Source organism: Rhyacophila brunnea, unplaced genomic scaffold (genome assembly GCF_057557595.1).
Source record: "Rhyacophila brunnea isolate RB1 unplaced genomic scaffold, BYU_Rbru_1.0 scaffold_3, whole genome shotgun sequence".
Classification (NCBI taxonomy): Eukaryota; Metazoa; Arthropoda; class Insecta; order Trichoptera; family Rhyacophilidae; genus Rhyacophila; species Rhyacophila brunnea.
The window spans coordinates 52,323,261-52,348,268 of NW_028232965.1; the positions used below are offsets into that span (position 1 = coordinate 52,323,261).

The 25,008-nt window shown below is 34.4% G+C and overlaps 1 protein-coding gene across 4 annotated transcripts; it reads left to right on the top strand.

The window, feature by feature from the left end:
* Nucleotides 1–240: 240 nt before the first annotated feature.
* On the top strand, nucleotides 241–25,008 carry Tab2 (TAK1-associated binding protein 2). Of its 4 annotated transcripts, none has more exons than XM_085951971.1 (5): nucleotides 241–395; nucleotides 628–1,968; nucleotides 7,104–7,316; nucleotides 13,124–13,300; nucleotides 24,859–25,008. In XM_085951971.1, the coding sequence occupies exons 2-5, from the start codon at nucleotides 651–653 to the stop codon at nucleotides 24,882–24,884; spliced, it is 1,734 nt and encodes a 577-aa protein (XP_085808097.1). In that variant the 5' UTR covers nucleotides 241–395; nucleotides 628–650; the 3' UTR covers nucleotides 24,885–25,008. The 4 variants fall into 4 exon arrangements, with proteins under 4 accessions (XP_085808097.1, XP_085808098.1, XP_085808095.1 ...); XM_085951972.1 differs by having other exon boundaries at nucleotides 13,142–13,300; XM_085951969.1 differs by lacking the exon at nucleotides 24,859–25,008 and having other exon boundaries at nucleotides 13,124–14,322.

Genomic DNA, 25,008 nt, shown 5'->3' on the forward strand with positions numbered 1-25,008 from the left:
GCCATTAAATAAAATAAAAATGTTGCTGTTTGATATGAATTATGAATTTATGTTTGAAAATCTGAAATAGAATTCGATATGATGCAACTAAAACCAAATAATATATATAATTTTTAATGAATGCATTAATAATTAATGCTATTACCAAAGCAAGTTTTGTTTGTATCAAAATAATTTTTGTGATTATCATATGACCACTCTGATCATATATTGTGTAGCCATAATCGTTTAAATTAAAATGTCAATATTTTATAATATGGCGGAGATAGGTTGACATATTATATGCAAATTTATTTTTGGTTTTTACGAAAAGTACATTTGTTTATTCTTGAAGATATGTAATGTGAATTATAATAGTTGTTAGTGATTTATCAAAAAATATTTTTTAAAAATCAGTGAGTACCTGTTGTCTACTTCTTTAACACTTGTTTTAGTGTTTTGCGTTATGGTCATAATAATAATATAGGTAATATATTCGCTCGAAAATGCCTCTTGTTGATTGTCATTATTATCTTTAACAGATTAAAATGATTCGGAGCCGGAATAGCGACCGCCTGCACTTTGCGCTTTCGATTTCACGGGTATATTTTCGTTTGAGCGAAATCTAATATTATTTTCCCTATCCAGGTGGAAAGCGAGGATGGGCGGCCATGTCTACACCTTCTGGAGGCGCCACGAGTGCCCCCCAATGCGCCTGCACTAACATCTCGATTATGCAATTATTTCATGAGCTGAAACAGCAATTTCCCGGAGTCCCCGATCATGTCGTCTCCAGCACGATATCCTCTCACTGCCATGACAGGTCCGCTTGCCAGTCGAGGCTGGAATGCGAAGCCAAGAACTACATCAGCCACCTGTACCCGTCGTCTTCCTTGTCGTCTTCGAGAAAGGAAGACAGCAGAGACTTTCTGCAACCGCAGCAATGCCCGAACCAAGTGTTGATGTTGAAAGAAGTGCAAAAAGCACAGAGCATCATAATCTCTACTCTTCAACCGCAGAATGCTGTACAAGAAAATATTCAATATTCTTCTCGTAAGACAAAGGAATATATTGCCATCGATAATGACCTGAATCAGAATACGCTGAGTTCCGAAAACGTCAGCGTTTTGAATAGCCTTCTTTCTGAAAATCCGATCGCTAAAAGCGAGACCACTTCCCCGGCAGTTAGCGGCAAAAAAGAATGTGAAAACGTAGACAGTTTAAAAAAAACTGAACTTTTGAAAGAGAGTGTTGAAAGTTGTGTTACTTGTGTTGCGGAAAATAAAAGTTTCAAAATCATAAAAAGCAACAAAATCAAAAGTGAACTGAACAGACAATTAGATAATCAAAATAACAAAATTTACGAACACCGTCAACAGGAAGACAAAAATAAAACATCAGAAAGGACTAGAGAAGAAGACACCAGACTCAAAAGGCCCACCACCCTAGATTTCTCCGGTCCCGGGGGTCATTTTCAAAGTCAGGCGAAGAACCGCTCTCAAAATGATAACGCGGCCAATGGCTGCAAGGAAAAAAATTCCGAGGACCAACGCAAATCTGACGATTTTGCTGCTGAAAACCGTAACTCCTCCGGAGACGTTCACGGAAGACCGGATGACTCTCCATACCCGCTGAATGTATCCGTGAACCTCAACTGCCGGATGGACATGGTGCCCCCAGATTCCAGATCGCGGCCCGTCCAGTTTTTCGAACCCTGGAGAGAAGACTTCTCCGGTCCCGGATCGTACACCTCAGTAAATCTCACCGTGTGCACGCCCACCTCGTCAGAGAAGAGGAATCCGCGCTCACATTTCAACGCTAACTCAGGAGAAGGGCGGCCCAGGGGCTTCGAGGGCCACGTCCAGATCACCGTCAGCCCCGCCTCTTCTCACTCAGGGCCTCAAAACATCTCCGTCACGCCCACGCATCATTCTCATCCGTATTCCGCTGCTCCACAAGTCATGACAGACAACATCACATCAGCGTTGGGTAAGAATTTTCTTCCACAAGCTCGCTCCCTGATATTGCAAATAACAATCACCGCGATGTGGGGATATCGTCTGATATTTTTTTATAACCCCTTAACTGTCATTGTATGGAATTTCGCTATAACGGAATTCAAAAATTGCAAATATGAAATAAAAGTTCAATTTATTGATATTAGTAAAATTATGCGGTAGGCAAGTTGACAGCCATTAGACATACATTTTGATACATGGAATTTAAATGATGCAGAGCATATAAATATTTTAAATTGTAATGTTATTATATCTACCCCAAATTTACATAGCATATAATATTATATGAATATGAATACCTTCAAAACAAAACGCCACTGGTCTTTACACATTGCAAACATAATTATTATTATTATTTAATTCTCAATCCTTCCTACATTGTTAAATCCTTTCTCACAAGTCTGAAAACATTATTAAGTAGTTGAATTTACTGTGAATCTAAGTATATAAGAACATACCTCGAAATTAGTCAAAAATTACATATTGATAGATGATTCAGATTCACAGAATATTGAAGCTCATAATATTCGATATTCGACTTAGACATAATCGCAGCATTGCAACACTCATTATCACCGAGTTAAAAATATAATAGTTTTTGTCAAATACATTGAATATTTTTTTCTCATTCACTATAATTTGCCTGGTTATGCAAAACTGTACAAGTAAAAAGAAACTGTTTGAAACAAAAAGGTACTTCATATAATCGGGTGTAATAAATAATTTTATAACCCCAGATAACCTCTTCTATATAGTTATTTTCAATTATGATGACGTTTGACATAATTTTGTATGCATTTTCCGTTATGATTCTGACATTTACGTACAGCTAATATGTCTGAAAAATTCTGATAATGACAGTTGTCAAAGGAATTAATCTTTGGCTCCTGATTTTATTTTGCTATCATATTATTTGATAAATAATTTTTGCGCATTAGTTAATTGATATACTTTTTATTAAGTCGGACAGTCAGTCGGACTTGACCCTTAGAATCACACAAAATTCATTATCGATCAGTGACCCCGAGTTACAGGAAATGAGTGTTTGTGATGATAACTTAAGTGATTTTGATGGTGAATTTATTGAAGAAACCAGCTTAAATGATGTTATGGACGATCTAACGTCATGTTGGTTAGCAAAGTGGCAGGAAACGACCAAATACAATCGTCAAACATTCCCATCCACCACTGTTAAAACAACCATCGCAATACCAGTAGGCCGACAGCCAAGCACAAAACTAGGTACTTTTCATTTTATGAACATCCAGTATCTGTTCTCAAAGCTCAGTATATGGTTGCTCTGAGCCTTCGTAATTCGTAATTTGCCATGAATTGCTACTGTAAAGCAGCACCGTCGGAATACAAGCGTCGAATAGGCGGCATTTGGTTTTGACCGAGTACAATCGTTAGTCTCAGACACTCTGCATCGAGTTGAGTGTTGCTCTTGCCATTCCCATTCGGATAACTAGCTCTCTCTGCAAAATGCCATCTCCCGTAATGTGTACCCCCAGGTATTTAAAGCTGTCGACGATCTCGATGTTTTGCCCGTTGCTAATTTGAGGGAATTCCGGATCAGGACAGGTGCTATTGCACAAAACATTGGCTTTCTTCACGTTGATTTTCAAAACCAATGCGAGACGAGTTGTCATGCAACCTGTCGATTATCTCTTGAATGCTCTTGATTGAGTTGTCAAATAGGACAGCGTATTCTAGGTCGCATAGCTTCACCATGGTGGTAACAGATATGTCTCGGTCAGGTGTTATTGACTTTCATAGTATGAAGTTAAAGAGGATGATGAAGAGAAACGGAGCAAGGACACAACCCTGTCTGACTCCGGTCATGAAATCTGAACCATTCCGTGACAGTGTCACTATTCTCATGCATGATTATGGCAATGATTTTGGGAGGGACCCCGTATGCTCCCAGTATCGTCCAGAGAGAGGGGCAGTACGGACTGTCGAAAGCCTTCTCATAAACCACAAAGCAGCACACCGACGGAGTGTTCAGCTCATGGCTCCGCTGGAGAAGATATCAAAGATTCTAGATTTGGTCAGCACACAGCCAGTCCAGGTAGAAACCCGGCCTGGTTTTTCCTGAGGACATGCATTATCGGGTTCCTTTTTCTCATCAAGAGGATGTTTGCCAAAATCCTTCCCAGAACGCTGAGTAGTGTAATGCCTCGGTAATTGTCGCAGCTAAGAGGGTCACCTTTTTTGTGAAGTGTGATGATTTCACCGTTCACCCAGTCCCTGGGATAGCGCTCTTCTTCTCACACCTTTGTTATCAGATGAAACATGCGGTGCTGGATTACGCTCAACCTGTACTTGAAGAATTCGGGATGTATGTCGTCTCCCTCTGGTGACTTTCCATTTTTTTGCCTTTTCACAGTCGATTTTATCTCTGTATCGAGGATGGTATGAGCCAATGACACAATCACACTCTTTTTTAGGCTCCAGTTCGCCTCAATGAGGTTGGGTTCAGATGCGTGCCGCTCGTAGATACGATCTACACTATCTTGTACAGCAGTTTCGAAGTCGTATATAATATTATACCCACATTGAAATTTAAAATTGATTTATAGAATGGACTTTCTTTGGTACAGAAATATGTAAAACTGAATAAGCACCATTATCGTATTGTGGAAATAATATGTAATCCTTTCCATATTCATTCGGACTTGTAAAAATATGCTTGTGTAAATAGCTACTTTAAAATACCCACACATAATTATTCTAAAAATGTTTATCAACAATGTGTTTTCCTTGTAATTCTTTTAATGTCAGGGTTACAATTTTCAATTTCAATTTATTTTTTAACATATTGTGGACAATTTTAATACAGTATCACCAGTATAAGAACACTGAATGATAATATGGTATGCACGCGGTTGTAGTACCCTCACTCAGCAGACATCTTATACTGGTCTACAGATCTACAGTGATAAATATACGCTTTCATTCACACAAATAAGATTGGCATGCGCGTGAGTCTAGTACAGACCAACATATTTCTATCTGTCCGCAAACAAATGGACATTATTTAAAAGATATATTAAAACTGTTTATCAACATGCCCACGTTTTTTTTCAATTCCATCACGAGTGCAATTGCGCTGACAAACATGAGTGAACGGAAGAAAGTGTCAATAAGTTTGCAGTAAATTAATTAAATAAACTTTTTACTACGTCATTGGAAGTTGCGATACATTATCTCGTGGAATATTGTTTTGATTAAAGTACCCAACTTTTTACAACATAGACTGTCCAAACTACATTTATTTTAATTGCAATGTTTACATTTGTTGAGCTTCACTGTCGTGCATTTGCATAGCGGTAAAAGTGTATAAACAGTTGTATAATTTGTATGCAGGCAGATGTATGTCATTATGTACTAGGCCAGGGTTGGCGAACATTTTTACGTACACGTGCCAAAATTTCTCAAATAATATTTTTCGACTGTCTGACGTGCTGAGCAGTTTTTCAGAAAAAAATGGTTTTTAGGAATTCTATTAAAACATTAGGATGTTATAGAATCTAGTTAGATCAGAGGGCGGCAAACTGCGGCCCGCCGGGTATTTTTTTGCGGCCCGATATCATTAATTGTACTTCTGATAACGAATAACTTTTTTATATATTTTTTAAAAAAATATTGACAATAGATTAAATTTTGTTTAGCAATAGTATGCGATCCATTTTCAATAGATATTGATAGAGTACCGACAGAGATACAACTTGAGATTATTGATCTGCAGTGTGACACTGATTTAAGAGAATTGCATCGTCGTGAAGAAATCTCTAAATTTTACAATGCCCTCAATTCAGACAAATTCAACCAACTTAAAGATTATGCAAGAAAAATGTTCATTATTTTTGGATTAATCTATATATGTGAACAAACATTTTCGATCATGAACCTCAATAAAAATTCTTTACGATCAAATATCTCTGATGCCCATTTACAAGCAGTTTTGAGAATTTCAACTACAAAATTAACACCTGAATTTGAAAAAAATGTTCAAAAATGTACAACAGTTTCATTCTTCTCATTATTTTTTTATAGTGTTTATTTTTCGTGATATTAAATAGTGTATATCTAAAAATGGTATTTTACTTGCGGCCCGCCACTCATTTTGAATTGTTGAATTTGGCCCTCCAGCCAAAAAGTTTGCCCTCCCCTGAGTTAGATAGTACTCATAAAACATATTGAACATATTATAGCTTTATCACTTTTTTAATTACGCTATACATTACGGTCCACCGAAAACTGAAACTGAATTTTGAAACCAAGTTATTATTTCTTATTTTGTACAGCCATTTTTGTGTGTAGAAATGATTACTGTATTACTTAGTTTGATTCTTTACGCACAAATTGACATCAAAATTGCAATCTCTCGCTACAGTGGTCTCAAGCATTGTAAATCGATCAAAATCATAGGTTCGCGGCGCAGCTTCCCCCGCCGTCTGATGAGGCTAGTGCGATAATATTATATGTGACGCATAAAGCCTGAAGACAGACCTATCCATTTATATACAGTATAACCCCTATTTTACGTTTTTTTAAGGGACTGAAAAAAAAAAACCTAATTGGAGGGAAAATGTAAAAGGGGGTATTGAAAAAAAGAACATTTAAATTTTATGTTTCTAAAAAAATAACGTTTTATTAAAAAACAACATTCAATTAAAATTTTTATTGAAAAATCGTTCGAATGTCACGACCCAATCATTGTCAAGCGCGCGTAACTCGCATATTTTGAATATTTCCGACGTAAATCGCGGGAAAGAAAAACGTAAATGCGGGTATTAAATGTACTGAAATACATCGGGACTAAAAAAAATACACGCAATTGCCGGGAAAACGTGAATTCCGTTTACGTAGGTTATACTGTATTTAAATTAAACGTAATGCTTATTCTTCAAGAGTCTTTACCTGCTATTTTTTATACAATGCAAACTGTGATCTGTCATTTATTGTTATTATAGGTATTTTTTTTCTCTAAAGCATTTGCGTGCCATGAAAAATTATCTCCCGTGCCATATGTTCACCACCAATGTAACTAGGCTATACATTTGTTTTGAGTGCAATAATAATAGTTGTGATTATCCGCAGACGAGCTGGTGAGGCGGCAAAAGGAACGTCTGTTGCGGCTAGAGAGTGCTCTGGCAGGGGAGAGGGCGCGACTTGCGAGCATGCAACGCGAAGTGAGCGCCCTGCGAGCGCCCTCCCCCGCCCCCACCCACTTGCTCCGCCCTGCCGTCCTCCGCCTGCGACACCTCTGCCAGAGGCTAGCCCGTCAGCTGGATAGGGCTGCTGCCACTGCAGGTACCCACTTTTTCATGTTTTCATTATAAAGTTTCCACGCTTGCATTTCAATGGGTTGTATATCAGACGGATTTTATATGTATTGTGAAAGTCATACTGAAAATAGGTTCTAAGGCTAATCGGCTGTACCAAATATAAAAACTGCATAAGAAATCTTTGACAAAATTACTTTTATTAAATTTTTAGATAGACGAGACAGTTTAACACCTGAGTTTCTATGTTGGCTATAAACCGACGACGGTTGAAATGTTGTCAGTTTTGACTACCGTGAAGTTAACTCCACAGCAGTAATATAAAGTCTGATTGGCTGCACACCACCCAGTAGCGAAGGGTGGAGGTAGGTTACTAAAACCCCGCCATAAATAGTGCACATTAAACTTTGTTAGTCATACGTACATAATTGTTTTTATTGAACTACTAAGACTTCAATTTACAGATGGTGTTGGTTAGTTTTTAAAAACCAATTAAACCCTGTCTAAGTCAAACCATAAAAGTTTTGTTATATTTTGGGTGATATATTACACAATATATTGTTTTATTTTTTTAAATTCATTAAACCCTTCCTAAACCAAACTATATTAGATACAAAATATTATTCTATCCATAAAATATTCAAAGTTATGTATGATTTAATTGCATAGTTTTAGATATTTTATAGGTATACCAGTATTTTGTGACTATTATCTAATTATGACTTGGTTTTCGCAGGGTTTAATTGAATTTTAAAAACTAACCAACACCATCTGTAAATTGTAGTTTTATTTCAATGAAAACATATACGTATGACTGATAAAGTTTAATGTGTACTATTTATAGCGGATCTTAACAGCCTACCTCCACCCTTCGCCACTGACACCACCTCATACCAACGAGCCGGCCAATAAATGCCAAACATTTAAATAATCGCACAAAACTTATTTTATATTAGCTTGTCGTATCTGATGTAATGATTTATGTCAATGCTATAAATTTAGCTACCCAGCTTAGTATTTGGCGAAAGAATGTGTATCACACAGATGGCCATATATTTAACAATCTTATTTTTGTGTGTTTTTGAACATTGTGCCTGTTTTGCATAAACTGTGTCGAGTGCTCGGTTCTACAAAATTAATAAAAAAAAAAATGCTCAAGTCCTGGAAAGTGCGAGATTTTACTTGATTAATTCTATATTTTTGATAACTTTGTATGAACTGTTTCATCACAATTTTTCTGGTTCAATTCTGGTTCACAGGGACTGGGATGAATTTCAGACATTTGTATTTATTGCAGAATTAATACAAATTAATTGATTCTGACGTTCTAAACCAATTTACACATACATAATCAATGCACCACAACTCTTTTTCTATGTAATCTAGTTAAATTTTCAAACGCATGTTACTTAATACACTGATGCACACAAGTTGTTGACTCAGAATTGTCGATGAAGAAAAAGTAGTTTGCGCATGCAACTAAATCAGTAGTAATGGACCATGCCATCCTTGTCATTTTCAGATTAAGTTGTTTCCATTAGCATCTGCAGTCATTGGCATGAACATAATATGGAATTTTTTATTCAGGGAATGAAAAATTCCCTTGCAATGATATATATATATTTTTTTAGTGGTTCCATGTTCGATCCTAAGAAGATCAAAATTGGTTTCCAAAGAGTGGATGTTGTAATAATAGATTTTATTTTTACCAGAAATTCATGTTGGCCACTTGCTCAACCTATTAATTCCATTCTCTGGTTACAAACACACATTGATAAACAACATGTGAATTAAGCATGCTCGACCATCGTGGGTGTACAGTTATCTTACACCATTATTATTATCTCTATTTGATGAAATTTTTTGGAATAACTGCTTTTTAATCTGATGATGTTTAGTTTGTGATAAAATTGATATTGACATTTTGGATCTATGGAATAAATCGCATCCGTGTGAGACACCGGGAGAGTAATTTTGTTGAATTTTTTGAGTTCAGGTTAAGTTGAGTTTGGATCGATTCTCTGTCTGTCGACTGCTGAAAGTATCAACTGCAATAGAGTTTTTGATGGGTATTTTGCCGCTCTACATAACTTTACTCTGGCTATCGCTAAACTTTTGTCAATCAATAAAATTAAAATGAAAATTGAGGTGCTGAGGATTGAATTAATACAAGTGCAACGGTGACCAAGTTGAGTAAACCAGCTTAGCTAAGTTAGATTTGCTATTGTAAATTCTATGTAACTGTATTTAACATTCTGTGAATGATTTCTCATTCTCAAATGATCCTTTATTACTATTTTATGAAAAAATATTGATTTTATATTGACAAGTCAAGCCAAAACATTTAATAACAAAGGCGTCTAATAACAAAAACTAATTTGTCCACATTTTTTTTAAATGTAACAAAAAATATGTCCATATTCTATGTGTAGTTTCGTGCAATATGTATTGGTGTATAACTTCTAAAATGTCCCAAAAACACACGAAAAAGAAACCCAACGATTTACAGATACCGATTATTAATAAATGACCAATTTTATTTTTCATGAATTTATTACGAAAAGGGAAATACAAGTATGCATATTGCACGAGTTTAAAAGAAAATGTAATGGCCGTTAAAACAAACCAGTTAACGCTTGACGCACAAAAATGTAGTTTACCACCAATATTGAATTGTGGACATATCTGTTTTTGTTATTAACCCGGCCGGCGCCGATGTCACACACCTTGTACAAATCGGCCAAATTCGCAATGCGCATGTGTATAAATCGATGCCACCGCGTCCATATTTATCATACGGGACTGATTTTTTCACGTAAATTTGGCCTGATTTGTCCTTCTCCTGCCACCTATGACATATTTTAAAAGCATTGGTTCTAAATATAAAATAATCACCAAAGTTTCGAACCAATTCGTACGGCCAAGTTTTGCCGGTCGACAGAAATCAGTTTGAACTGCGCGCCGCGTCTGCGCAGTATACGACAGACTTTCAACCGAGCGGGCCATTGCGCGGGATTGTATTTATCGCATACAAGTTGAATATTTACCGCAATCGTTGATAAATACTTTTTTTGCTGTCTGGTGTACTTATCACATTAAAACTGGCATGATTAACTATTGAACGTATGATTTTATTTTATCGCGATTTTTAAAATACTTTTTGTACTGTCTACCGTGTCCCATTTTAGTGAATGTGAAAATTAATACTGATATCAATAACTATGGTGTGTGAGTTTAATGGTTTCTGTGATTTGGCGTTTCTTAATACTGTAGTTAAACATTTTAAAAACATTTCATAGTTTTATAGTGCGTAAATATGGAGGAAGAAAATGTGCGTACTAATGAGGAATTGGACTCAGATTATGACATGTCGGAAGAGGAATTGGAACAACATGAGACTGATCATGATGTTGACGATACGGACTCTGACGAGCCAATTGAATTTTTGCGGTCATGGAGAACTGGTCCGTATATTCCAATAGTTCACGAATTCAATGATTGTCGATCTGGCGTGACATCGAACGACTTGGACGAATCCTCTCCCGAATGTCTTTTCTTTGAACATTTTTTGAATAAAAATATAATGTCGGAAATAGTGAACCAAACGAATACATTTTTTAACCATTCGTACAGTGCGGGAGACCTCGGACCGAAATCGCGGTCACACAATTGGACAGACACGTCAGTGCCGGAGTTGTATACATTTTTTGCCGTATCAATGCTGATGACTCGAAATAAGCACACGTCGATAGAGGAACATTGGAGTACCGATCCTTACCTGCATGCAGACATTTTTGGGAAAATAATGGCTAGAAATCGATACCAGCTTATTTTACAAATGCTTCATTTTTCTGATCCTAGTGTGACCGCCTCAAATGATAGACTAGCTAAAATTAGATTACTGTTAGAACACACAAGAACAATTTTTAGGGAAACGATGATACCGTATCAGAATCTTTGCATAGATGAGAGCATAATCGTGTTTAAGGGTAGATTAATTTTTAAACAATTCATTCCTTCCAAAAGACATCGATTTGGAATAAAAATGTTTGTGATGTGTGACGTAATGACAGGATATATTATTGACTTTATAATTTATTGTGGGGAAGGGACTGACATACAAGACAATGAAAATCTCGGTATTTCCGGTGCGGTAGTGACAACGCTAATGAAAGACTATATCGGGAAAGGTCACACCTTATGGTGTGATAACTGGTATTCGAGTCCGGCGCTCTTTAAATACCTTCACTCTCACAAAACGAATGCTTGCGGTACAGTGAGAAAAAATCGTAAAGATATGCCAGAGTTCAGCAAACTGAAAAAGGGAGATACCGAGGCTAAGTACAATAGTCCACTTTTGGCTCTGAAATGGCACGATAGGAGGGATGTTCACATGCTATCCACCCTCCACGATGCATCATTTGGACCAACGGGAAAAGTGAACTATAGAACTGGCGAAAACATTGAAAAACCAAAATGTGTTATAGATTATAACAAAAATATGGGTACGGTAGATAAGTCCGACATGATGCTTAGCAACTTGTCGTGTATGAGAAAATCGATCAAGTGGTATAAAAAGGTCGCATTCCACATGATCGACTTATATTTATTAAATGCTTTTTATTTATATAAATTTATTAAATCTGACAAAAAAACATTGGGCGATTTTCAACTCTGTGTAATAAAACAACTAGTGGACAAATATTGTGTGAGAATTTCAAATGCACCCCTGCCTAAGCCGACAGCGTCAACTAGCGATAATCCCGTACGATTATTGCCCAAAAGTGCAACGGGACATTTGCCAGAATACATTTTACCGACACAAAATACCGATAAGCCTAGAAGAAGATGTTTCGTATGCGGGAATTCTAAAAAAAATCCGAAAAAAACAAAACTCTCTCGCTATATGTGCCCAACGTGTGATGTTGCGTTATGTCTGTCACCTTGCTTTAAAATATATCACACATCTAAAGAATTTTAAAATAGGTTTATTATTGTATTTGTTTTTTTTTTTAAATATGTGAGTTCGTGTTAATTTATCAATAATATTCAATAAGTGAAGTGTTTGTGTAGTTTAAATATATTAAAAGGGTCCCCTTTATATTTGTTTACGACTCAACCCGAAGACATTAATATGTGATTTATCGATATGCACTTGAAAATTAGTAACGCTCGATTCGTGGGAACGTATGCACAAGTGTCGAAATATTACACACCGCGCAGAGCTCTAACTAGTTGCTACAAAATGGCGACTTGCGGTAAGTTCTTTCAAATTTGGATAGCATTCGTTTGTTCGAGTGTTTCTGATATTATAACTGATTTATTACGGTTTTTTAGTGTGTCGAAATTATCTTAATGGCTTTGGGTTCTCGACTGGAGCTGTGACATATTTTTTATTGCTTTTTTTAGTATAGAACAAAGACGATAATGAAATTCATGCGTAGTTATGGTGCGTCATACGATTTTTGAGGCAGGTGCCGGGTTAAGGTTCCTTATACATATAAGGTTCCAATGAAAATAATATTGATATTTTATCCACCATGGGATATAATAATGTTAGGAATAAAATGTTTATATCTTTTCATACAAAGCAGTTACACGTTTCAATCCTATTACACCTATTATATGTGGTGATGTGAAAACTGCCCCTAAGTCATTTTTTGTCACTTGTATTCATTTAATCGTCAGTATGTATATTATTAGATTCCCCTTAAACATAAAATTGAGTAGAAATTTGTATGTGTATTTTAATTGCTTTATATCGCGCTATTGCATGAAGAATGTAACCCTGACTGACTGCTAACTATTCATGTGTGCGTTTTCATTTTTTGATAGCTTCTTTTGGTGAAACAGATGAGGAGTTTTACGACAATATCTATACCGGACAGCGGCCCAGCGTGGGGCGCGCCTCCGCCCGGGGGAGCTCTTCGTGGCAATGTCATATCTGCACATTCCGGAACCACGCCCTCCTCAACAAGTGCGAGGAGTGCAACATGCCGCGGATCATCCTAGGTAGGGAAGAAGCCCCCCTCTCCTTAATGCCGTGTGAATCTAACAAACCGAGTGTCGCAGCCTCCCTTTGTCTCTCCAATAACAAGATGCCGTTTAATATCTCCGGCGACCCGCCGGCGCCCGAGCGTCCCATCATTTCCGCCGAAAATCAAATGCTCAATTCGGACTCCCAAGTGCATGCTAGTTAGCGGCTTTCTCCGTTGTTTTTATTACTCAGCGTCGTGACTGATTATCTAACTAACAATATGTTAGACCGGATTGATTGTCTGCTTTATTTAAACCTATCTATGGCCTGACGCATGTCATGCAGTGATAATATTGTAACATCGAAATATCGTCCTAACCATGCCAAAGTCACCAATGTGCAAAATGTCACTTTTGAGATAATCAAGTTTAAACATGTTTGGGAATTCATAACCTTGTCCTAGGATTATTATGAGCCTTACAATTTTGATTTATATAATAATATTACTTATTTAGGGTCTTATTGTCTATTATATAATGTCATTGGCACATTGAAAAATAACGTTGTTTATTTTTTTTACACGAATGTGCCACATTAGTGCCTTTGGTTAATTTGTATTCCGTATTTAGGTGCTCAGTTTAGTGAAAAGTGATGTCATTATTTCGCCCATTTCTAGAGCCAGTAGCACTTCTAAACTTTGTCATATTAAAATTTGGTCTATTTCTAGCTTATCTATTCACTTAAGTCAAATTGGCCAAAAGAGCACTTTCGTGCCTTTGGCTCGATTGGGGCGATATATTGTAGACCATTTTTATAAATATAAATGTGTTAGAAATATGAATTGTATAAGTTTATGACAATCATTGATGAATTCGTTATATTTAAAATGAAGCTGCAGATCACGAATATAATACTTTAACTCCACCTTTCTAAATGTGTGCTCTTATTACAAAATTGAACCGCGTTATGCATTTGTAGATGTCCTGAGATATTTTTGCAAAATTTAAAAAAATAAAATGTAGTTTTATCGATTCTTATATATGTATGAAATCTGCCCAATAAATAAATAAATTAAAACTCTGTGAAAAGAAAGTTTTTGAAGTGAAACTTTTATACAGTAAAGTGGATCTGGCTGATAAGTAACTAAAAACTATCTCGAAAAACATGAAGTATTCAGCTCCAAACCATCAACTACAACTAATCAATTATTATCGAAATAATTGGATAAAGGTAGACAAGGTAGATGACTCAGCCGGTCGACTGGCTAAATCGATCGCCCCTATGGAAATTTCAAACAGAAGCCGCCGGTGAACACTTAAATTAAATAAATTCTAAACATAAGCAAGGATACATAAATATAACCTATTTTGGCTATTATGCATGTATACAAATATGTCATGAAGACTAGGTAACTGATAGATAACTTTGTGAGTGTGCAGGAACCTTAGCGAATCTGATGGTGAGATAGTTTACAGTGATGACGAATATTTGCCAGTTGCACAATATATTAACGATGACGATTTTTATGATTTTTAAAATAGAGAGAGAAATAATCAATCATAAAGTTTCATTTCTGTTACTTGTTTATCACACACACGCACACCCATTTAGTCACTTTATCTACATTTGCATAACACTGTCCAATATTCTCAGGAAGTTACAGTATTGGTGTTATTCTTTACTATTCGCTTTTAAACTATGTATATCAGTGGTGAGCGGTCCATAGATGCTGTGGATGCGGAGCGTACCCAGAAATATTAATAAAATAATATGTCATAACATTGTTTGAAATACAGCATAATATACATATTTTATTCATTCGATTATCAATTTCATTTGACTAATCTTTGTTATAATAAAATTACATATTTTTTAAAAAGATTGATCAGAGCTGTCACTTTGTCGCATACACAGTATCAATCCACCTACCACCTGGCCGACATCTCGGCGATGACTAAAATCTGAATAATAATTCGATATTCCGCGCAGCATTGCCAGTTTAGCGTTTTCGATAGGCATCTAGCTTGCAAAAAACGCATCTGGCTTGTGGCGTTTTTAATAGCATTTTTTGATGCCTCCAACAGCTTTAAATGTGCTGAGAATACGTTAGATATTTAGTTTATTTATTTTCATGCACATCAAATTTATGACTATTAGATACCTACTTAATGTAGGTAGGTCGGTACCTATTTTAGTAGCATGAGAAATAAAACAACATAATTTATTATGTTAAAACAATAGGAGCATTCATGGCCTTATAGTGAAATGGTATCATATCATTTAATGTGTGTTTAGGTATGTGACATCAGTTTGACAATTATCGAAATCACATGGAAGGAAACTTTAACGCCGTTGACACAATATAGGGATTTGTTGTCAATTTAAAAATTTCTTTTAAAATGTGTGGTTTTCGATTTTTGCACTTTTTTAGATACGCTAACGGAAAGAAAGGTATTGACTTGGTTCTTGGTGGAACAAAATCTAGTGTTTTTCCTGCCAAATAGCTTGTTTTCGTACCCTGTCTGGCATGTTTTTTTCAACGACAATTGGCAACACTGATTCCGCGCTGTACAAGCTATAATATTTCTTATTGACCGCTGTAACTTGATCGAAAAAATGACAGCTTCTGTTGGAAGAAGTCGACAAAATACCGTGTAGTCCTATTGTTTTTGATTCAAAATTGTGGAACGGCAGTTTCCATTGAATCTGTTTACGGGAAAATATTCTTAAGAGTGTCTTATCATGAAGACTAATATTTATTACTTTGGGACTTTCTTGAATGAATGATATTTTGTTCGCTAACGACTATAATATTATATTTGTAATTGCGTCTTAAAGCCGGTACTCTGTAGTTTGATTATTATTTCTTTGGTGATTTCTTTTTCAAATGATCCATAATATTATTATTAAAGAACGACTTTTAACATGATAATGTTTTAAATTTTAATGTTATTGGATATTATATCCATCCCGAATTTACATATTATATGAATATCTTCAAAATGTCATTAATTTTAATGTGACTAATTAATATTACTTACTGAGAATGTATGGAAGTAATATTTTTTATTTTATTTTCGAAAGCATCCTTATAATCAAAAGTCACCGCACGCCACTGATCTATATCTAATCTTCTGTATAGATTTTTACACAAAATGGGTGAGTATCAAATGAAGCGGAGGAATAAATTCCTTAAATTTCATTTTAGATTCGTCAATGATAGTAAAATCTGACTTATAATTGTTGGGTGAATGAAAAATTCTTAATATTAGTGGGAAGTTAAGTATGTATAATAAATATTACAATTTTTTACAATAGAGGTAAAAATAAATTTTATACTTGTTCTTATTGGCATGACTTTTCAAAACTATCAAATAATGTCTTCCACTATTATTGGAGTTTGTAAGCTTTGGGTGAAAACGTGCAATAAAATATATTTTTATATATTATACTTACCAACGATAGGTTAATAATTAGTAGGGTTCGTTTGCTGCGTCTACGGCATTACGTTAGGCAGGGTCTTTTAATGAGTGAAAATTTTCGAGTGTTTTAAAAGAAAATTAATTTTGCAATAATAATATTAGTCTCAATATTTGAAGTCTCGTATTTAATAATAAAGACTTTCTCTCTTTTTTTATTTATAACACTTGCTTATAGTACGTTTACATTTGACACTTATATCGTCATATTTATGTATGACACCATATTCACTAAGTGTAAACAGTAATTATATTTGTACCAGCCACTTATTTCGCGTGTGTCGACACTCACCTGTCACTTATTCAATCTACTTATATACGCAAATGTAAACACCGCGTATATGACAAGTTCGAACTTGCAGCGACATATCACCGAAGTTGAACCACCGTCTACTTTTATGTCAAGTACCTGACACATTATTCGTAGTTTGACAGGTAGTGAAGTGCATAGGTATATGTATTTCTAAACAACGGACAAATAATTATTATCATACATCGTGAATGTATGCCCAACGCTTACGTAAATAAATGTACTGTAGCGATCTGTCAAAAATCATAGACAGTGAGAAATAAATCGGATGTGCCGTGTTCTATGGATTTTGTGCGAAAATAAAATATCGCTTGTTCTCGGCACATACGATTAATTCTGATGCAGTCTGTGAAGAAAAAAATACGCTTCAAATGGTATTAATTCATTTTGGCCCACAACTGCACTCGTATTACGATAATATATTGAATATGCAATGACGTTTCACTTCTTACCAGTTGCTAGATATCGCAATGTTACTGTTAATCGTTCTTCTACACTTATGGCATTTCTAAATTGTGTGTCTTGTTTTTTGGCAAAAGGTCCAATCTTGCAAACTAAAGTTCACAAATTGAGGTGGATCTTCGATTTTAAACTCTGACATAAAACGGAAAGCACCTAGTTCTTCTCGTCGCTGAATCCATTCCCGCTTCCATTTAGCCGTTTTTTCCTCATTTTTGTTGCCAAAAGACTCGCTGCTATTTTCTTTTTTTTTGACATTCCCATATTGACAACTGACAACTGATATAACGTTTTTGAGAAGTATACGAAATAAGTGTCCGAATAAGTTACAATGCCATATGTAAACACCGCATATATTTATTCCAAATGTTGCATTGAATAAAGTGTAGAGACTTTATTTCAACGAGAAGTATACGAGAATTTTATGTCAGATCCATGCAGGTGTAAACAGTAAGTGAAATTTTATGTTAGACACATAAAATAAGTATAACGGTATAAGTGTCAGATGTAAACGTACCATTATATTAGTTTTTTTCCCTTTTAACAACAACCACATTTTGTAATAATCTAAGATAATTCAGTGGTAGAGCTGTTATTGTTTCATGGGTTCTGACCGGACACGTGACAACATCAGCATTCTCAACATCATTTTTAGCTTTAAATTTTTGTGGTGAATCTTAAAGAAAGTAGGTTTTATTTATCATACTAATGAAAGAATTGTCTTAGTCGACTTATGAAATATTTTTTTATTTCCAACAATTATTTGATTAGACATGATTCGTAACTATCGATGATATTGAACCAAAATATGTGCCTTATATATGTTCAAATAAAATAAATTATGTAATATTGATATGTCCAAAGTTTCAGTTTTCCTTGCGCGTTCTATTGACTAATCCAGACTAAAATACATCGGTTCGTGAACAAATGAACATTGTTCACATACAGATGTTTTTGTTCAGTAGTAGGCTTAATCACTTGTACTATGTAGGCGTTTTATTAATGGGGTTTCACTCTTGTGGATAAGCAAAATCATTCCATATGAATGTACACTTCATATTGCAGCTGCATCTTACGCGTGCATAGACTACACAAGCAAAATATAAATTTTACTAAATTCTAAATTTATTCAAATAAGTTGTGTGTAATATTATGTTTACTGTAGTACTAGTGTTGTTGGTTGAAAGAATTGTGTGATGATTTTCTATTCACTGACAACTCTCTAAGGTTGAAAGTAAAGTTTTTAGGGTACAAATAGTACATCAGGCGAAAACTTTGGATATGTAAAGTTATATTCCTTAAGAAGATCATATTATGGGATATTTGTTTTTACAAGAATTGGATATTATTCACTTGCTCAACTTAGGTCCATACTCTGACTCCAAAGACACATTGAAAAATAATGTGTATTTGCCAGACCCAGGATTTGAACCTGGGACCCGCGACATTGTAAGCCGACGTATAAGCCGCTCGGCCATTGTGGGGGGGTTATCTTTCTTAGGTAACATAATCTAAAAAATAAAAAAACCAATCACATAGAAATCATAGTTTCTTACCTAGAAAAATGTTCAAATACATAAAATACCATAGTTTTTTCTTATAATAATATGATAGCGTTGTAAAATAGTCGATAGAACATTCCAAAAATAAGGTAGGTCTCGGTAATCCAACCTACATAGATCTTTCTTGGAAGATATGAGGAATATTTACACCACTAGTTACATTTATAAAGTACCAATATAAATTCTACTATTATCATTTGAATAGTTTTATTCTACTGTCTTATTTTGGTTGGATTCTCCGATTCTGTACATTATAATTAATATCAACTGCAGAAAGGAAAATGAGCGTAATCCACACAAATCAAATTTTACTGTAGGCACAAACACGTTTTTGTTTTGGTTTTCGGTCAAAGTTCAAATACAAAATAGACATAATCTTGAAGTGCATAATAATTAATAATATGGTTTTTATATCCTTAATCTGATATTAATTATTGAGTTAATTAAAAAAAACCAACAAAAATGATAGTTAAGTCTTTTTTCCCACGACACTTCCTTCCTTTTTTTAAAAGTTGGTGGCTAAATCGGCATTTGCACCTTACATCCTTTAGACACAACGTGTATTTAGTCGTGTACAATGTTATTATCCAATAAAACCTATTTTGAAAAAACTGAAGGTTACAGCCTTTTTCCTTTCTACAGTCGATATGTTTCTTATTATTTATATAATAATATAGTACCTACCCATATCTCATTTAAATATGAATTATAATATTATTGAATCACTGTCATAGATTAGTTATTGTTTTTTATATGTATATTTTGAAATGAGATTAATTTGGTTTTATGAACTAAGTATAAACGGTTTGGATGGATGGTAACGTATTCTAAATTTTCTCTATCGTGCCTTTATTATGAATTTGAATAGGATAGGTATTGTACAGTCACCTTAAGTGTTTTATTTTAATTTAATATTAATACATACTGTTTGAGAATGATTTTATATTATACAAAATAAATCAATGTTTTTTTGATGTGATGTTTTCTTTATCCCTACTAACTCCTTACACCTCTGCTTTTTTTTTTTAAATAAATAACTCAGTGTTTTAAAAAAGTATTTTATGAGATAAAAATAAAAATGCAGTATTTATTACTTCAAAGGAAGAGAGTAAGTTGACACAGACTGTCCAACAAGAAGATTTAGGCATAAGCCAAAGGCGCTGTCGTTGACTAAATGGGAGGAGCTTTTTAGTTCACAGTTTTAACACGTAGCCAAGAAGTTCTTGTTGGACAGTACTATATAACAGTGTTCTTCAACCGGTGTGCCTCCAATTTTCTTAAGTTTCACCTATAAAGAGCATAATAACACAACATCAAACTTAACCAGATATTCATATCGCTAGGCACGGTCATTATTTGGCCGCTCATCTACGTGTATCAGGTTCCCGCCCAGATGCACCGTGTCCCAGTCGAGCGCACTGTGTTTATAGGGCATCATGTTTAATTATTATGTCGGTGTTTGGTGTGTTAGGCGTTTATGTAGGTCGAAAAACACTGCTATATAATTGAAAAATATTGCTAATAGATTGACTTTATTACATTTTTGAAACATACTACATAAATATTATGTAAAATTTTAAAAGTTGAATATTATGTAAAAACCAGGGCTTCGAACCGATATTTTTTTTAGTTTCGGTTCAAGTAAAAAAATATATATCCTTCCGGTTCGAAGCCCTGGTAAAAATTCATACATATCACTGTTTAAAAAAAACGGATAATGCTGCAGTTATATTGCACAATCGCAACTAAACCGCCACAAGTCCAAATATACGTGTTTTGAGTTAATTACTACGTTTCATTGTCTATCGTTCATAGTATATTTACAGAAAATTTCATATCTCTAAGTCATCAAATTCAAATCCAAACTTCATTCAATATCTAAACATATTTCAAAAACACTACAAAAATGTGAAAGGTAAAAATTTCAAAGCTGATTTTCTCTGTTTGACGATTTTTGGATTGTGGCAGTTTAGTTGCGATGGTGCGATATATGAGTTTTTAGCCAAAAGGCCTGTTTGAAAGACTAGTTTAATTCATTTGAGAAATCATTTGGCAGGTAAGTATAAATCTGAACAAAACTTTTTGACTGACAGGCAAAATGTGTTAAATATATTGTTTAATAGCTGTAGTAGAACGATTTCAATAAATAATAACTATACCATACCACATACTATGTCATGCCAGGTCAGTTAAGTAGTTTTCGTTGAACTTAACATGAATGCTAAAATTAACAAATATTTCAGTGCGTGGGGATGACAGGATTAGAGTTCAACTAACTTGCGGACCCAATAGTAAGCCTTCTATTCTATTATAACAAATGGTTTGAAAATTTTTGGGGTGGTTTTTTTTGTAATCCTCCTAAATTGTACAGACATTTTTAAGCTATGTTCCAGCAAACCAAACCAATCAAACCGGACGGTCAGAAACAATCAGATTTTTGCCGGAACGCGATTCCGACAACTAATTAGTGTTGCCAGTATTTAAAATTAATTCAATAATTTATTTGTCTAAAACAGCAATACATTTATTGAAATGTCAACTTGTTATGAAATTCCAACCTCCCATAGCTCGTCGTCTACAATAACACTAATTTAATTGTCGTATTCATTTGTTTAATATGTATAAAATATAAATAATGCTTCATGAATTCATTTATGAGATTTATAATAGGACAAAGGTTTTTAAAAATTATTTTTGCCCAAAGCTTTTCCTAATCGCCCACTTGTTGGATTGTTTTCATGTCGACATGTGACTTAGACGACAATTGAATATAAATTGATATAATCGATAGGTAGTATTAAAAAGTAGTTAGAAAATATAAAACATGATCATTCCCGGTTGATTTAACATATATTATAGTATAAAATAAATTGTTGGCCTGACATGATAATATGACGAACTCTTTGAATAGAGAATATGCCTGGAATTATGGGATAATAAGACCAAAAGCGATTTCTTGTTCGCATATGGTTCCTTACGAATAATAGGTATTGATCACTAAAGCCGCGTTGATAGGATCCGAGTACATTCGGACCGAGCGCACTCGTACAAGACAGCTTCATACTAACTACTCCTATACGAGCAATGACATATATTAAATGGACAACTCACTTCATACCGGCGCGCACGAGAAATTGTGCATGAAAGTCATTCACAGATGTATAGGTAGATGTCACGTGACCATATGACGTATCCATTTGCATTATGCGATACAAGCTTCGAGAATTTATAGTAATATAACCTTTATTGTAATGGCGTATTAGTGTCATGACTCATTGCGTTAGAAACAGATTCTCGGTTACTTACGACTTCTCGGAGATTAGACGCAAGTGAGCCCAGCACATCACAGGCGACTGTCCAATGGTTTCTGTCATTCAATTGCATTGAATAAACATTATCTTAAAATGGCATTTTATAAATAATAAATAATACTAACACATGAAAAGTGATATCCCATCTTTCTTGGAGTGTTTAGTAGATTTTTTTTACAATTTTTAACTAGGCACATTGGCATTTTGTAACACAATAATAACGGTGGAGTCGAAACCTGACAGTCAGAAATTTTGTATGGGCAGACCCAGCGGTGTCGCCAGACCGCTTGCAAGCAGAATGTTCATTTGAGCGTAGGATACCGATATTAAAATATGAATTTCGCCATCCGGCAGACCCGACACAAAGTGAGTGTCATTTTATTTTCTAGATGCTTCGTCCATATTAATGTCATTGTATACGAGCTACTCGGACCGCGTTCTACCTTTTCCGAGCTAGCTAGTATAGGAGTTATCAGTATGAAGCTGTTTCCGAGTGTACTCGGATCGTGTCAACGCGGCTTAAGCTATAATACACCCAATTCAACTGAACTCTTACTGTGTAAAAATGTCTAAAATATTAATACGAACATTTCACGATATATAAATTCTTATCATCTCGATTTTTTTGAATCCTAAAAATATAATGTTCATAGGCAACGCAATGTGTCGAGAAAATGAAAATGACATACGGAATATAATAATGACTCATTTTTAGGTTAGGTCCAGTCTGGACAGTAATCACTTTGACAGATTGTCAGAAGTGGTTTGACGTTTCAGACCAAACCACTTCTGACGGTCAGAGAATGGTTTGATGCTTGCGGGAACAGAGAAACAAGTATCTAATTTTGTATGTACCCATCAATTTTATTGTACATAAAATAAATAATATGCAGAGAATATTAATTATTGTTTTGATTGCAAAAAGACATTCAAAACAAGGCCTGCTACGTAATTACTAATAGGCCAGTTTTTGTGGCCCCCTTGTCTTCGTTCCTTTTAAACATGACCACAACTAATTTTGAAAGAAACCTTCCTTCCCCGTTATTAATTTTGTTCTGTTGCGAAAGGAAGAAGGTGTTAAGTCTATAATTGCTACTTTTTAGAAGAGCTAAAAGAAGATTGATTTGTAGACCTTTTAATGTTTCTGTGTGGAATTTAGTAATTCAAAGTTGTTGATTTGCCTCATCCCTTTTCTCATTTTTTTGTGAATATGTGTTATGGTTCATTTGACACATTTAACTCATTCTTTGATTTTTAAGACTTATTCCCTTTTTCCTATGCCCACAATTTTTTTTTTATGTTGGAAAAATTTTTAAAATTCATGATTCAATTTCTCTTGTCATTAAAACTCAATGTTTTTTCCCTCCAGTGGTATGCGGCTTATTTTTTCCTCATAAATTTCTTGAACCAGACATGCTACAAATACAAGAAGTTCCATTTCACCGATTAAACTGTTAATTATTCATGTAAACTTATTTGTTTCTGCATTTTTGAAAATGTAAAATGCAGTTAATTTTACATTTTTATTAGCTCGTATTCTTATTTGTCCGGTGGTTGCTTGTCCAGTACAAATCTTGCAATCGATTTTTAACTAACTTCCTGACTAGCTAGACATTTTAAACTTTTAGAATATATCAGAACACGATGCCAATGCATTCTTTTAATACTTTCAGCCATCTTTAAGCAGAATTGAATTCATTTTCAATTAATTCTGTTTTGTATGGAAAGTTATTTCAGAAAAATCCGTAAAAAGTAAAAGACTATTATTGGTTGCTAAGGGGGTGGTCCTAGCAATTAAATTATTAATATATACGTGCGTTACTATGGAAATCAAAATGAAATGTCAAAATGACATTTAAGTATTCTATATTTGTTTGTTTTTTATTTGCTTCATATCAAGTACAAGTTTGAGCATATTGAGCATAATAATTCAACAGAAAATTCAAAAACGTATATAAAAAGTTCCTTTATCTTGTAATTTTATTAATAAATTTATATATATTTTTAAGTATTTTTAAGGCTTGTGGTAATAATTTACTTTTGTAACTTATTGAATTTTGATGAGTTCTATCGTGCGTGGTATTACCATACGGTAGCTCTGCCATATTCTATACATATTTACGTAATATTCACAATAATATAGAACATGAATATCTAGCCGTGATCTCAATCAACATAATATTAGAAGAAATATAGTTAAGTAAAATTTTCCATGTGATTGGGTAATAAAATGATTACAACCTAGTAATTTATGAAATATTTCTGAAGATGCACCGCAACTAGAGCACCTATGGACCACACGCCACTGATGTGGCATATTATATTAGCATAAACCAAAATGATAAAACTAAGCCATTTCAAATTGAATTGACATTGTGAATAAAAATATCCTGTACATTTGTAAATACAAAATACAATTATGAATAATAACGCTTTCATGTTTATTAATGATTTAAAAACTTTGTTTTTCAGAAGTGACACGTTCTTGGATATTATGAGGTGAAATATAAAGAACCGAAACTGTGTTATATTCTTATTTGGTATAAAACCGCATTTGGGTGCTTATGTTAACATTATCATGTAAATATTGTTTGAAAATACATCATATTTTGATAACAAATG

Coding starts and splice junctions, on each gene's coding strand:
- Tab2 (XM_085951969.1), top strand. CDS start 651: ATGTCTACACCTTCTGGAGGCGCCACGAGTGCCCCCCAATGCGCCTGC. Junction 1,969..7,103: donor CAACATCACATCAGCGTTGG/GTAAGAATTTTC, acceptor GATTATCCGCAG/ACGAGCTGGTGAGGCGGCAA. Junction 7,317..13,123: donor TAGGGCTGCTGCCACTGCAG/GTACCCACTTTT, acceptor ATTTTTTGATAG/CTTCTTTTGGTGAAACAGAT.